Here is a 16,370-nt window from a genome sequence, read left to right as displayed (position 1 = left end):
TTAGAATTTTTCTTCCTCCAAACAAGGAGAGTCGAGGTAATGCCAAAGAGCTTAATTTTGGTCTCATCTGACTACATCACTTTCTCCCAATCCTTCTCTGAATCATTTAGATGCTCATTGGCATGAAAGTACATGTGCCTTCTTGAGAAGTAGAACTTACCGCGTTTGGAGGAAGAAAAATGCTGACTGTGACCTTAACACCATCCCTACAGGTAAGAATGAGATGGAAACATGCTACGGGGTAGTTTGCCAAAGATGCAGACCGATTTTACTGCATTGAGGGGCCAATGGACGGGGTCATGTATTGTATAATCTTGGATGAGAACCTTCTTCCCTCAGCCAGAACAATGAAGATGGGTCATGGCTGGGTCTTTCAGCATAATAACCCAAAACATACCGCCAAAGCAACAAAATAGAAGCTCAAGAAGCACATTAAGGTCATGGAGTGGCCTAGCCAGTCTCCAGACCTTAATCCTATAGAGAATTTATGGAGGGAGCTGAAACTTTGAGATGCCAAGCAACAGCCAAGAAACATTTAGGATTTTAAGATCTGTAAAGAGTGGCCCAAATCCCCCCCCCCCCCCCGAGATGTGCACAAAACTGGTACCCAACTACAAGAAACATCTTACATCTGTGCTTGCTAGTAAGGGTTTCCCCACCAAGTATTAAGTCATATTTTGCTTGGGGATCAAATACTTATTTTACTCACTGAACTGTAACTTAATTTATAACATTTGTATCATTTGTTTTTTTTCTGCATTTGTAGTTGGTATTCTGTTTCGATCATTTAAAATACACCTATGATAAAAATTATAGACCCTTCATTTGTAAGTGGGCAAACTTACAAAATCTGCAGGGGATCAAATAACTGGATTTTTGACTTACCGTAAATAAAATCCTTTTCTCTTAGGTTCATTGACAGACGCAGTCCTCTGATGGATATCAGTAGGGTTATACTGCCGTCTACAGGAGTAGGACACTAGGCAGAAAAAATGTGGCTACGCCTATGGGCAGTCCCTGGGGGTATACCCTCTCTCTTCCTGCACAGGATGTCAGTTTGTATCAAAGCAGTGTCAAACAAAACAACACCAACCCAACTCAAAATTAGAGGTGAGGGTACTGCATCCCTCAATGAAACCAAGAGAAAAGGATTTTACGGTAAGTAAAAAATCAGTTTTCTCTTATTGTTCATTGGACGCAGTCCTCTGATGCATATCAATAGGGACATCCCAAAGCAGTACCTTAATGAGGGGTGGGAACAGCAGCAAAAAAAAAAAAAAAAAAAAAAGGAGTCCCCAAAGCCAACCATGCAACATAGGGCTCATCAGAACAAGATGAGGTCCACCTGAAAACCAAACAGCAACACCCACAAGAAAGGCCAAAGTGCCCCCCTAAACCGCAGCCTGCTAAACCTTTCAGCCAAAGGATGTATCCGCAAATGCTAGCACATTCACCTTATAAAAGTTTGGTAAAGTTATCAGATGACCAGGTTGCCGCCTTGCAAACCTGCAGCACAGATGCCTGATGGTGAAAAGCCCTGGAAGCACTAAGCACCGGTGGCCTGGCGCAGCATGCGGTAAGACGCGAGTAGCTGGAGCTCCGTCAACCGACTATCCTAATCCTTATATCCTGCACCCACACAGCCCGTTACGAGCCGCCACTCACTCCGGTTCCTGTCCTGCTCCCCGAGGACCACGTCGCCACCGAAGAAGAACTCGGAAGCGGCGGCTAAGCTGGACAAGTTCCGCCGGCACACTGGCGCGGCCTCGACCCAAGATGGCGCCGAGCCGGGAGCGGCTGGAGGAGCGGACACAGGGACTGTGCTTGAGGCGATCTCCGCCTGCCAGGCCACCTTGACCTCTAAAACTGACGAGGTCAAGGTGGATATATCCTTAATTCGCCAGGACATGAGGCAGCTGCGGGAGAGGTTTACCGAAGCAGAACACCGGATCGGCGGGGTGGAGGACTCCCTGCCCCCGCTGCAGCACACTACAGCCAGACTACAGGACCAGGTATCCCAGATCCTCACAAAGCAGGACGATATGGAGAACCGCCTAAGACGCTGCAACCTCAGGTTCATAGGCCTCCCTGAGGGTTCCGAGGGGGAAGGACCCCTCCACCTATTTGGAAACTCTACTGGTGCAAACATATGGCCGGGAGTCGTTCTCCCCCACGTTTGTGGTGGAGAGGGCACACCGCCTGTCGGGTCGCTCCCCACCTCAGGGAGCACCCCCCCGCACCTTTATTGCCAAATTCTTGAACTATCGAGATCGCGACACTATACTGCGCCTGGCAAGGGAGAAAGGGAATATCCCTATGGGTAACAGCAAGGTGGCCATATTACCGGATTTTTCAGCTGAGGTTCAGCGGAAGAGGTAGAACTTCATGGAGGCCAAACGCAGGATCAGGATTAAACACCTCAAGTATGCGATGCTGTACCCCGCCCGACTCCGCGTTGAGGGTGAAGATCGGGTCCACTTTTTTGACGATCCGGAAGCGGTCATAGCGTGGTTGGAAGCACTAAGCACCCGAACACAATGCGCCTTAAGGAAAGGTGGAACCTGACCCTTAATGGAATAAGCCTGCACAACTGTGTCTGATCCATCAGGAAATAGTCACAGCGGACACAGGCAGCCCTTTCTTTGGGCCATCCTTGAGCACAAAGAGCGAGTCTGATTTGCGAAAAGACTCCGTAAACGCCAAATACACCTTGATCGCCTGAAAATCATCCAGGGTATGCAGAGCAAATTCCTTAGGATGTGTAGGGTTAGGGCACAAGGAAGTAACATGTCCTCATTTAAGTGAAAACTGGAAACCATTTTCAGCAGGAAGGACGGATTCGGACGGAGTACCACTTTATCCCTGTGAACCACCAGGTAGGGAGAACAACAGAACGCCGCCACCAATCAGGCCACCTTCTGGGACAAGGTAAGCAGGGGAATCTCCTGAATACTTTCAAAGGGAGGCCTCCGGAGAATCGACAGCACCAAATTAGGGACCCAAGGTGGCAACGGAGGTCGCACCGGAGGTACCAAGTGTCGCACCCGCTTGAAGTTACACACCAGGGAATGGGTGGCCAATGGCCTTTGTAAGAAAATAGCCAAGGCCGAAACGTGACCCTGGATAGTACTCAAGGCCAACTTTTGATCAACTCTCCGTTGAAGGAAAGCCAAGATCCGAGCCACCGAATAGGAGCGAGGGGGAGTCCTAAGGGACTCACACCACGCAATATACGACTTCCACATGTGATGATAAATCTGCCTAGAAGTCGCTTTTCTCACTTTAAGCAGAGTGGGAATCACTGAAGCAGACAATCCCCTGTCCTTCAGCACCTGGCTTTCAACAGCTAAGCAGTCAAAGCCAGCGACCGTAAAGCAGGATGGAAGATTGGCCCCTGAGACAGTAGATCCTCCCTAAGAGGAAGTCTCCACGGAGCATCTGCGACAAGCCTGACTAGGTCAGCGTACCAAGCTCGTCCGGAGCCACAAGAAAAACTGGAATCCCTTCCACCTTGATCCTGTGAAGAAGTCTTGGCAGCAACTTGAGAGGAAAGGCCACCCAAGGGGCCACCAGCGCGTCTGCGGCATCTGCCAGAGGGTCCCGCGAGCGGGCCACAAACCTCTGTACTTTCCTGTTGATTTGAGACGCCAACAGATCCATGTCCAGGGTGCCCCAATGAAGGCACAACTGCTAGAACACCTCCGGATGCAGGGAACACTCCCCTACATCTAAGGCCTAGCGGCTGAGGTAATCCGCCTGTCAATTTTCCACTCCTGGAGGGTGGTCAGTCCCAGAACTCTCATAAGGGTCCGAAGGGACAACCAGTTGTTGGACAACAGCTGTACCGCAGTCTGGAGCTTTTGGCATTTTTCTGTAGGAAGAAACACCCTGGCTGAGTACGAGTCCAAAGTCAGGCCCAGATAGACCAGTCTCATGGAAGGGGTCAGACAACTTCTGAAGATTCACAATCCTCCCAAACTCCTCCAGAATTCTCATGGTGACCCCCAAGTTTGCTGTCAGCACCGCAGGGGACTCTGCACGGAGAATCAGATCGTCCAGGTAACCCAGGACCGATATCCCCCGCTGCCATAACAGCGACAGGACCGGAGCCAACACCTGGATGCACCTTGCCCTACTTCCAGGGAACCATGATCAGGTTGGAATAGGGCTGGGCAAAAAATCGATTAAATCGATTTTTTAGTGTAAAACGATTTTTTTTTCAAACTCAAGTTTTTTACCACTATAGTTTTTTCTATAGCGCGATATGAGCCAGCCCCCGCCCCGCGTAACCATAGACAGTACACACACACTAGCCGCCCCTTCAACTGCTCACTTGAGCTCTGAGTCTCTTTACAGTGTTCAATGATAGATAACTTCTCTTCCCTCACCTCACCGAGCGCACCATGTGACCGCGCTGCGCTGCCATTGGCCCAACGTCTTTGCATATTCATGAGCGGCGCTTGCCCACGCGCCACGTGACAGCCCGCTGCGCCATTGGCTGGCGAACGCTCTGAGCATTTGCATATGCATGAGGCTGGGTTTGGCATTTTGTAGAGGTTGGCCATCGGGGCTTCTGGGAGTTGTAGTCTGCCGGAGACCTCTGTAGACGGTTCTATGTTTACAATGGCTCGGATGACTTTATGCCAACCGGTGGGGGGTATGGTAATGAGAGCAAGCGCTGGAGAGGTGTAGATTGGAGGAGGCTGGCCCATTGTGGCCTGAGCTCACTGTGAAGCAGGCGGGCACATGGTGCATGTGGGGTCAGGAGCCCATTGCTGCCCCTAAGGCATGCCGGGTTATCCCTGCTCCATGTGACCTGACACTCCAGGCTGCTGGATTCTATCATCAGTCCTGCTTCATGTATGGCACTGCACCACAATTATTATTACCCACTTCACATCCAGAAGATTTACCCCCCCCCCTCCCCTTCATGACCAGGCCATTTTTTTTTTTAATACAGCTCTGCATTACTTTAACTTGCAATTGCGCAGTCGTGCGCCATTATTTTTTGCGCTGTAAACAAGAAAGAAGACCAACAATTTTGAAAAAAATATATATTTTTTTACTTTCTGCTAATAAAACGTTCGGAAGATCGTTATTTTCTTTCTATTTTATGCTATTGTTTTTTTTTTTTAATCTATTTAATTTGAATTTATTCTATTCTACGCATTTTAACTCTTCAGGACAATCATAGCAATAAAGTTGCACTTTGACACTATATCTGATGTCTGCAGTCATTTTTTAAGTGCATTGAAAAAAAAAAATCGAAAATCGAATCGAAAATCGAATTTTTCTTTAAAAATCTAAGATTTTTTTTTTTTTTTTTTTAGGCAAAATTGCCCAGCCCTAGGTTGGAATAAAACCTGTGAAAGTGTTCTGTGTGCGGATTCGGAACTAGCACTCCTTGTTGTACCAGGTCCTGCACTGCCCCATAGAGCGCCCGCAAGCGATCCAGGGACAGGCGGACATTTAAAGAGAAAAACCTGACTGGAGGGATGGATCTAAACTCGATCTTGTAACCGATCGTACGACCTCCCAAACCCATCTGTCTGGGATCCGGGCCAGCCACAGGTCCGAGAACCGGCAAAGGTATCCCCCCACCCCAATTACAGGTGAGGGTGCACCTTCAGGTCGAGGAGGCCTTGTCCGCAGGTCAGGAGAAACCAGACTTTGTTTGCCCAACCAGGGTCGCTTGGAACCACCCGAGGGAGCCTTGTAGGGCTTTGCCTTATCGACTGACCCCGAGGAACGAAAACATTTTTTGTGAGCCAAAAAGGATAGACCCTGTCTACAACATTAGTCCTTACCCTTGCTAGCCTGTGGAAGAAAGGTACTCTTTCCCCCTGTAAGAACCTTATTAATGTTGTCCAGGGTAGCACCGAACAGGCGGTCCCCTTGAAAGGGAAGGTCCGTTAAGGTCTTCTTAGAAGTTTGATCCGCAGACCAACACTTTAGCCAGAGTATACGCCCAATAATCACTGCTGAAACCGACAGTTGACCCATCAAATGGAGCAGCATCTAGCGTGGCATCGAAAACAAATTGCAGCCCCTGCACCAGCAGGTCCAACAGCTCCCCAAAGGCATCAGGGACTGGCTTACCCTCCAAGTCCTGGCATAGTAGCTTTGCCCATTCAGTCAGCGTCTGCGTAAAAAGGGCCATAGTAAACACAGGTCTCAGTGCAGTCCCCGCCAGGGAGTACATATTGCGGGCCACAGCCTCCGCCTTCCTATCCTCTGGGTCCTTAAAGGACGGGGGTTTCCTCCACCGGAATAACGGTAGCCTTATTCAGTCTTGAGATCGGAGGATCCACCTTAGGTGGTACCGTCCACTTCTTTACCGGAGACTCCTCAAAAGGGTAGCCACCCCAGGGGAATGTCTCAGATAGTCCCAATCTTTTGTGAGCAGGCCAGCAAAATAAGCTGGGAAGGGAAAAATCTTTTCTGCCCTGGATGGCTTGTGAGTGCCGAAAGTAACCTGCGCCCCAGGTGCGACCGCAGCCGTATCCTCCAATTTCAGGGTTTCACGCACAGAAATAACCAGTGTGTCCACCAGCGCTTTATCTTGCGCAGCAGTAGAGGTAGAAATGTCATCCTCACTATCAGAGGAGGCAGGGCGCGAGGCAACACTACCAGGAACACAGGCGGGCGGCCACCTCCGGACAGGACCCCTCTCCGCCGAAGTGCTGGCGGCCAAATAGGAACGATGTGACACAGGTCTAGACCCTGTCGTGTGCGATCTGGCGAGACGTTTAACTCGCGGGGCCAATCCCCGTCCAGTGGGACTATGTCGCGTCTGACCCAGCGCGGAGCTAAGGTCTGCACTCGCTCGCTGGCCAGCTGGGGTGACCACTGGATCTATACATCCAGCCCGTCGCCCAGATCTAGCATAGTTGCTAGTAGATCTCACAGAAAAAAAATCCGGAGAAAAAAGCAAACTAATAAAAACTATCTACATATAAAAAACACTTTTATGCCAGAACCGGAGATCCCAGCTAGGAACTAGGTCCTTACTCCTGACTAGGCAGAATAAAACTGACATCCTATGCAGGAAGAGAGACATTTTTTCTGTCTAGTGTCCTACTCCTGTAGGGGGCAGTATAACCCTACTGATATGCATCGGAGGACTGCGTCCGTCAATGAACGATAGAGAAAAATTATTTTCCACACTACATGCCCTTCTCTGCACACCCCGTGCTTCAAACATACATTTATACTCATAAAAAAAAAAAAAAACAATTGTCAAGCGTATGTAAGCTTACCTTTCCAATGCGTTTTCCCTCAACTGCCAGAGCCTTCATTTTTGAAAAATAATGATAAAATGTGGCAACATAGGTAATGATGGATTTTTCATCTGGTTGATCCACATTTACATCTAATAAGTTTAAAAATAAAAAATTAATAAGGAAAAATGAAAGAATACATTACATCACTTCCAAAGTTGGATTCTGTCGTACGAAAATTTCGAAAACCTATTGGTTTTCGATACAAGAATAGCATGCAAACAAAAAACAAACAGACGATCGTTTGTCTGATATTCTTACACACAGAGCTGAAGAAGGTATTAAATTTGCTTTCTTTGTCCCCAGTCACCACCTCCAAATTATCTTGTAAAGAGACTTTACATGATCCGACCTGACTTTTTTGCCATCCCACAGGCTTATGGCCTAAAAACGCTGATAAAAAAACGCCTGAATAGCTGAGTTTAGCATTTTTAAGCTTTTATCACAGAGTGTTTTTACAGCTGAAAAACTCCTCTTAAAACCCACAAGTTCTGGGGGGTTTTTCCAGCCAGAAAACGCCCCTGCAAAAAAACACTAACAGCAGCCTATGTGTGCATGGATACATAGGATAACATGCTGGGGATTTTACTGGCTGTAGGAAAAAAAAAAAAAAAAACGCCTTAAGGGCTCTTTCACACGGTCCGCCTCGATCCCCGCTGAGCCGGCGGATGACAGCTCTGTCTCCGCTTGCAGAGCGGAGAGGGAGGTGTCACAGCCCCCGCTGCCCTCTATGGGGGATCGGATGAGAGCGGACCGCTTGTCCGCTCTCATCAGATCCGATCCGATCCGATTACTAAATGGATGGAAAAATAGGGTTTCCATCCGTCCAGATTTCACGCACAGGATCGGATGCGGATGGCAGCGGGTGTCAGCGGAGGTGTCTCCGCTGACATCCGCTGCCCCATAGAGCTGCATGGAGGATCCGATCAGATCCGCCTAAAAAACTGACAGGCGGATCTGATCGGATTGCCCGTGTGAAAGAGCCCTAAGACAAACAGCAGCTGTAAAAATGTCTAGTGTGCATGAGGCCTTGATTTCCTTTTGACGTATTCGGTTATATTTTTTGTAACTGTCAAATTGATGATTGCTGCCATATTTTTAAATGCCCTTTTCTTATTCAATATTGCTTTTTTAACATTTTATGTGAGCCACAATTATTATTTTTAGCCATTTCAACTTATTGACTACGGTAATATAATTTGCATTGTGTTTTCATACAATCTGAAATATTTCCATTTCTGCTCAGCGATGACAATGATCTCTTGGAGAGCATCACCCAGCCTTGGAAAAAAATGCTATTTTAGGGGTTTTTATCTTTCCAGTATGTGCTTGCGTTCACACATGCTTAAGTTGAAAGTTTACTAAAGCCCTGCAGAAGTATAGATTTTTCTGGAAGCAGATAGTACAGCAAAAGTTGGTAGTTTCATTTTTTAATAAATGTTTTTGAAAAAAGAAATGGAAAAGAAAAAAAAAAAAAGACACCAGGAGGTGCACCAATTTTATTTTTTAGAGCAGACAGGCAGAAAACAGGCTATTCGTACTAAAAACGCCACTTGGTACTTTCCTGAAAATCTTTTTTCATGTAATGACAAACAGTATATTGTTTTATACCTTCAGGGTCCAGAAGTTTAGTAAGACCCAGCTCCCTCTCGGCAACGTTAAATGCATTTTGCAGGTTGTGGTGAGCATTGGATTTCTTCAGTGTGTCAAACTCAATGAGGTCTGGCCTTGGTGTGAACAAGAGTACACCATTAAACACATGCATAGATACAAAATACAAAACTCACTTGTATGAAATCAGAAAATATATTTAAAAGTTTTTAATCACATCTTCCTTTTCATCATTTTTAATCATCTCCTTCAGAATTTAGACTTTAAAGTATCAAACAGAAAACTTTCTCACGACTAATTCTGCATTTACCTATTCAACTGCAAAAAAAAAAAGAAAAAATGAATAAGGATGCTAACCTGTGTTTGTGTACAATAGCATTAAATGCGAGACCATCGCGCCAGCTTGTTGTGAAATTATGAACATTGACATTAGGATATCTAAAAGAGAAAACACAAAAATACTATGAATTAGTGTTTATAAATTAAGTCAGATTCTTTTGAACATAATCAAAGGAAAAGAAAGCTATTCAAACAATACCGGTGACAAGTATTTAAGGTCAAACTGCAAAGAAACTTTAAATAGGAAACAATATAATCAGTGCATTATAAGCCTGATTAATGTCATCTGTCAGGCAGAATTATGCAGGTATTAGTTTACAAGGTTTCCCTTTGAAAGTCCTAGTATTTTATTTTGTTTGTGACGCAATGCATTTGCATTATTTTATTTTTTTTATTTTCAGCCAGCTTTTATTGCACAAAACCTGTAAATGTGTTCTGTTTAAATAAAAAAAAAAAAAAAAAAAAAAAAAAAAAAAAAACAAAACTTCTGTACTAAAATTAAATGATTTGGTTGAGGAAAATTAACAGTTTTGAAACTTGATACATTAATACACACGCTATGATCGACCGATATAGTTTTTTTAAATGCCGATACCGATATTTTGGATATCAGCCGATATTTTCGAACATGTAAAAAACGGAATTTTTGTAAAATCTTACCGTAAAATTCCTTTCTCCGAGTCCTCCGACAGTCGCCGCCCACTCATACAGTCGTCACCAATGGGTATTGACTTCCGCTCCACAGGAGTAGCTAGGCATAAGACTTGTTAGTAACAAAAGCCTTTAGCATAGACACACCCATGGGGGCTGTCCTACTGGTCAATACCCCCCCCCTCCCGCAGTAGCCATCCCAACTCAGTTTGGTAGCATAGCAGTAAGTGTACAAGAAAACCCCAAAAGAGGGGTGGGGGCGGCGACTGTCGGAGGACTCGGAGAAAGGAATTTTACGGTAAGATTTTACAAAAATTCCGTTTTCTCTTACGTCCTCCGACAGTCGCCGCCCACTCATACAGTCGTCACCAATGGGACGTCCCAAAGCAGTGAAGACCTGAGGGGTGGGAGACGCAACCGTAGAAAAGGCAACGCAGTACCCACATCAGAGAAAGGAACCTTACACACACAGTAAGAGAACCTTCTGGGCAACGGAAAAGGCTCAACAGGAGCAACAGCCCAGGAAAGCAAATAACCCAGGGGATAAACAACCCCAACAGCCAGGGACTCACAAAAAAACAACAACAAGGGTCCCCTATGGCACTGCCGCACTGAGAACTTTGCTGCCAAAGGAGGCATTAGCTGATGCCAGAACATCCACCTTCTAGAATTTAGAAAAGGTGTGCACCGATGACCAAGTCGCAGCCTTGCACACCTGGGCCACCGAGGCCTGATGCCGATAGGCCCAGGACGTACTCAAAGATCTGGTAGAGTGCGCCTTAACAGGGAAAGGTGGAACCCGTTCCTTCAAAGCATAGGCCTGTACAATGGTCTGTCTGATCCATTTGGCAATGGTCGCTGCAGACGCAGCCATGCCCTTCAGAGGTCCCTCAGGAAGGACAAAGAGGGAATCGGATTTCCGAAAGGATTCAGTGGACGACAGGTAAACCCTGATCGCCCTAACATCCAAGGAATGCAATGCAACCTCCTTAGGTTGCAAAACAATGTCCTCATTAAGGTGAAAGTCAGAGACCACCTTAGGGAGAAAAGACGAATGAGGTCACAAGACCACCTTATCCTTTTGAACCACCAAGTAAGGAGAGCGGCAAGACAACGCCGCCAGCTCCGACACTCTGCGAGCCGAAGTGATCGCCACTAGAAAAGCAACTTTTTTAGACAGCATGGAACGATATCTCCCGGATATTTTCAAAAGGAGCACGCTGCAACACGGACAGAACCAAGTTCAAGTCCCATGGCGGTAAAAGTTCCCTCCGAGGAGGGGCCAAATGTCGCACACCTTGAATGAAGGTGCGAATTAAGGAATGAGACACCACAGGGCGTTGAAAAAGAACAGCCAGTGCAGATACCTGGCCCTTTATCGTGGCCAGCGCCAGGCGCTGGTCCATACCAGTCTGAAGGAAAGCCAACACTCTCGAGTATGAGCGAGGAGAGAACCCCCTAAACTCACACCAGGCAAAATAGGCTTTCCAGGTACAGTAATAAATTTTACCAGACGAGGCTTTCCTAGCCTTGATTAAAGTAGGAATGACCTCTGGGGAGAGACCCCTGTCTCTCAGGACCTGGCTTTCAACAGCCATGCCATTAAAGCCAGCGACTGCAAAGCAGGATGGAAGATCGGTCCCTGAGACAGCAGATCTTCCCGCAGTGGCAGCCGCCAAGGAGGCTCGACTGCTAGGTGAACAACGTCGGCGTACCAGGACCAGCGTGGCCAGTCCGGTGCCACCAGAATCACCAAGTTTGGTTCCAAGGCCAGCCTGCGAAGGAACCTGGACAACAACTGAATCGGAGGAAAGGCATACATCAGATGATACTGATGCCAAGGGGCCACCAACGCACCCGAGGCGTCCACCTGAGGATCGCGCGTTCTTGCCACGAACCTTTCCACCTTGTGATTTAGCCGAGACGCAAACAGATCCACATCTGGGGATAACCACTTTGCACACAGCTTTTGGAAGACCTCCGGGTGTAGGGACCATTCCCCCTGGTCCAGGGTCTGGCGGCTCAGTCGGCCTGCCAATTCTCCACACCCGGAATGTGAACTGCCGATATTGCCGGGACATGAGTCTCGGCCCAAGACAGAATGTCGGTCACCTCTCGGGCCGCCCGGGCACTCCTGGTGCCCCCTTGGTGGTTGATGTAAGCCACCGCGGTAGCATTGTCCGTCTGTACCCGAACAGGACAGCCCGAAGTCGATCCGACCACTGGAGGAGACAGAGTTTGATCGATCTTAATTCCAATATGTTGATCGGAAGGGAGGATTCCTCTGCCGACCAAATGCCCTGGGCAGACAGATTGCCCAGGACTCCACCCCAGCTCGATAGGCTGGCATCCATGGTAATTACTGTCCACAGTAACTGACGGAAGGATTTTTTTTTCCGACACAGCCAGGGACTGAAGCCACCACAGAAGATCCCTTCTGGTCTGGTGACTCAACGAGACCCTCAGATCCAAGGACTGAGGAAGTCTGTCCCACCTGGCCAGAATCTCCACTTGGAGAGACCATGTGAAACTGAGCAAACGGGATCGCCTCGAAGGCAGATACCATTAACCCCAGGCACCGCATACAGGTCCTGAGCAACGAGGACTGGTTGTCCCTGAGGGACCTGACCTCATTTTGAAGGGTCCGGAGCTTGTCCTCCGGCAGAGTCCAGAACCATTCCCAGATAGGGAAGACGAACCGAAGTCGACTTCTGAACATTGAACCGAACTCCTTTAGCGTCTGTACCGTAGTTGACAGATTGCACGTCAGGCTCTGACTGGCATTCGATCTTAACAGGAGATCGTCCAGATATCCCAAGACCGCAATGCCCTATGTCCTCAACAGGCCCAGGACAGGCGCCAGCACTTTGGTAAAGACCCTTGGAGCCGAAGCGAAACCGAAAGGTAATGCCACAAACTGATAATGGTCCTCCGCAATGGCGCACCAAAAGTACCTCTGATGACCCTCGAAAATGGGGATGTGTAGATACGCATCCTTCAGGTCGATAGAGGCCAGGAATTCCCCTGGACTCAGGGAGGCCACTACTGTGTGGAGGGATTCCATGCGGAACTTCCGAACGTGCACAAAGCGATTCAGAGCTTTCAAGTCCAGGACAGGACGCACCTTGCCCTCCTTTCTGGGCACAGTGAACAGATTGGAGTAAAACCCCCGAAACCTGTCCCACCGGGGACAATCACCCCCTGCACCAGGAGGTCATGCACCGCCTGATGCAGGTCCTGTAAACGCCCTGGGGTCAAATCAAGATTTGAGGGAAAGAATCTGTCCGCCGGCCGTGAAAGGAATTCGATCTTGTATCCTGATCGAATGATTTCCTGAACCCACCTGTCCGGAATACGGAGCAGCCAAGGTTGGAGGAAACTGCGCAAACGTCCCCCCACCCCTGAAATGGGTGAGGGCGTCCCTTCAGGCAGAGGAGGGCTGAGCCATCGTGCCTGCATGGCCGGACTTTTGCTTACCCGCCCAGGGCTTCTTCTGGCCACCTTGGCCCTTGAAAGGTTTGCCCTTGAATAGTGACTTAAAGGCAGGAAAGGACCCCTGAGTGGGTCTAAAGGCAGGGCCCCGCTTTCCGCGAAAGGACTTGTTCTTCGGATTCTGGGGCAGCAGAGTGCTTTTGCCCCTAGTGACTCCTTTCACCAAAGTATCCAAAGCCTCGCCAAAAAGGCGAGACCCAGCATAAGGAAAGTCATCCACTGTTTTCCGTGACGTCTGGTCAGCCGACCAGCTCTTCAGCCAGATCAGTCGACGGTGAAGCACCGCGACACTCGACAGGCGCGCAGCTAAAGGAGCCTCATTTAAGGCCGCATCGCACAAAAACATGTCCCCTTGATGAATCTGGTCCACCATTTCCAGCGTAGCAGGTGGGGCAGATTTAAGACACGAGTGTGCGTCTAAACACCTTAGTCCAGTCCGCCACCGCCTGAGCCACCGTGACAGAAGCGATAATAGGTTTGAGTCTAGAGCCCGCCACCGTTTAGGCATGACGGACCAGAGACTCCAACCTCCTGTCCGTAGGATCCCGGAACACCGGGGTATCCTCAGTGGGAACCAGGGTAGCCTTGTTTAACACGGCCACAGCGTGATCCACCTGGGGGGCCAAGCACCAGCGCGCATCCGTAGAAGGCGCAAAGGGGTACAGCAGTTTAAACCGACTAGGCACCGTGAAAGGGCGTTTTAAACTGCGCCATTGTTCATTCATTGTGTGATGAAACTCAGCGGGGCAGGGAAAAACCTGCGCCGACTTGCGGGTCCTAGGTGTCCCAAAAGAGGACACAATAGCCAGAGGAGTGGGCTCATCCTCCAAATGTAGTGTTTCTTTAACCGAAGAAATCAACTCATCCATGAGTGCGCATTCAGGCGACCCCGGGGGAGACATCAACCCCCTCCACCTCCGCCTCCCCCTCAGACCCTAGAGGGTCCAGGGACGAGCGAGACCCTGAAAAGGGCACGCCCGCCACAGCAGCCACATCACCATCTGAATCAGAGGAGAGAGATAATCTGGGCCTTTTCCTAGCAGCACGTTCAGCCATCAGCACCTCTATTTTTGACACCAAAGACGCCACTACAGCGGCCAAATTAGGTATAACGGGGGGTTCAGCAGAACAGGGGTCCCCCACCAAGGCTGGAGGGAATTTGCTGTCCTGAGAATCAATTGCCAAAACAATGAGGAAAAAAGTACTGGCCCTTTAAAAGCGCTGTGGATAGCGCAGCCCACCGATATAAATCACTGTGTACACAGACCCCCCAAAAAGGGACAAAACTGAGCCAGGAAGGATAGAACAGAGATATGGAAGAGACAGTCTGCAGTGCCCCACAGAGTGTTACCACACCAATCGCTGCTCCAGAGGAAAAGGAAGTGAGGTCACCAGAAGCTGAACTATATGCTGCAAGGCCCAGGGAAAATGGCTGCCCATAGAAATTAATGGAAGGCTTCGGCAAGATGGCCGCCATGTGCTCGGAACGATCGTTCTGCCACACACAAGATGGCGCCGGTTGGCGCCAAAACACTACATAGCAAACTATTGTGAAAGCCCATAGTGAAGCCAGACATGCTGCCCACATCCAAAATGGCGGACCGCGCGGTTGTTTGGTCGCAGCGGTCGCCTCACACAGTCTGCATCTCCCAAAACACCAGAAAGTGACACAGGAGAGGAGCCCCCACACCACACAGCGCCAGCAGTGAATTAAAGCGGACCCCCGCAGGGATCGCATCAGGGAGCCCCACAAACGCACAGACATGAGGGGACACACAGCAACACAGGACTGCCACCCCAGACAGAGGCCCCACACAGAAAGTACTTACCTGTACCGGATTGCGTGGGGTGCCTCTCTTAACGGAAAGCCTCTGTCCTCATATGACAGGGAATGCCGTCAGCCAAAAACACAGGATACTGCAGCACAGGACCGCAGATACGTCCAGTGAGGTAGCCACCTCACAGGCTGCATCCCTGCTGCGAGCAGGGATGGGTCGTTCATAGCCGAACACTCTATGGCGGGCTGGGGATCCATCTGACCCTCTGCCCTGGAGAGCCAGGGTGGCCAGTCCGATACCCAGCTCCGCATGATCCAACTTCATCCGAAGATCCACTAAAGCTGACAAAAGAACAGCTAGTAAAGCAAAGAAAAAACTGACATTTTTCAAATAAAAATCAAAAGAAAAGGATTAGAAGGCCGAGACTGTAGCCCCAGCACAGGGAAGCCTATCTACTCCTAACGCTAGGCAGAGACAAACTGAGTTGGGATGGCTACTGCGGGGGGGGGGGGGGGGGGGGGGAGTATTGACCAGTAGGACAGCCCCCATGGGTGTGTCTATGCTAAAAGCTTTTGTTACTAACAAGTCTTATGCCTAGCTACTCCTGCGGAGCGCAAGTCATTACCCATTGGTGACGACTGTATGAGTGGGCGGCGACTGTCGGAGGATGTAAGAAATATATATATTTTTTTTACAAAAGGTACTCCTTGTGGAGTGATCTGGGGGTCTAAAAGACCCCAAAACCCCTCCTCGGCACTGAAAAGCATTCAAAACGCCAAGTTTGGCTGTTTTGAATGTGGTCAGTTTTTTTAATTTGGCGCTGAGTACCCCAGAAGTGATGTCATCACTTTCGTGTTTTTTACATGAAGACCCGATCAGAGCCGAATGTGGCTTTGATCGGGTCTTCTCTTCGGCGGTGGAGGTATGATGCCCAGGTCTCCCCGTGGGACAGGAGACCCGGGCGAGTCGCAGAAGGTGGCAGGAGGGGGGGGGGGTGGAGCCGCAACGGTTGTCATTACAAGTCAGCCGACCGTCGGCTATGGACACCGGTGCCTGGGTGATGCCACTAGCTGCAGGCATCACTCCGTTACATGCACTTTCCCGAAATATCGGCAACCTCAGGGGCCGATTCCGATATATCGGGGAAAGTACACATCGGCCCCCGATATATCGGTGTTGCCGATAAACGTTAGATTTCTAATATATCGTTCGATTCCTA

General features: G+C 49.0%; 1 protein-coding gene across 3 annotated transcripts in view; it reads right to left on the bottom strand.

Annotated features, from left to right (window-relative positions):
* Nucleotides 1-16,370, bottom strand: part of SPTBN2 (spectrin beta, non-erythrocytic 2) — a 1,240,451-nt gene that overhangs the window by 488,494 nt on the left and 735,587 nt on the right. For all 3 annotated transcript variants that reach the window (XM_082270338.1, XM_082270340.1, XM_082270339.1), the window contains 3 exons: nt 9,249-9,329; nt 8,892-9,007; nt 7,260-7,372 (listed from right to left, as the gene is read on the bottom strand). In XM_082270338.1, the coding sequence (XP_082126464.1) occupies nt 7,260-7,372; nt 8,892-9,007; nt 9,249-9,329 (310 nt within the window). The remainder of the gene's footprint in view (nt 1-7,259; nt 7,373-8,891; nt 9,008-9,248; nt 9,330-16,370) is intronic.

This window comes from Pelophylax lessonae, assembly GCF_965119305.1.
Source record: "Pelophylax lessonae genome assembly, chromosome: 10".
Classification (NCBI taxonomy): domain Eukaryota; kingdom Metazoa; phylum Chordata; class Amphibia; order Anura; family Ranidae; genus Pelophylax; species Pelophylax lessonae.
This window is presented reverse-complemented; position numbering and strand designations above follow the sequence as displayed.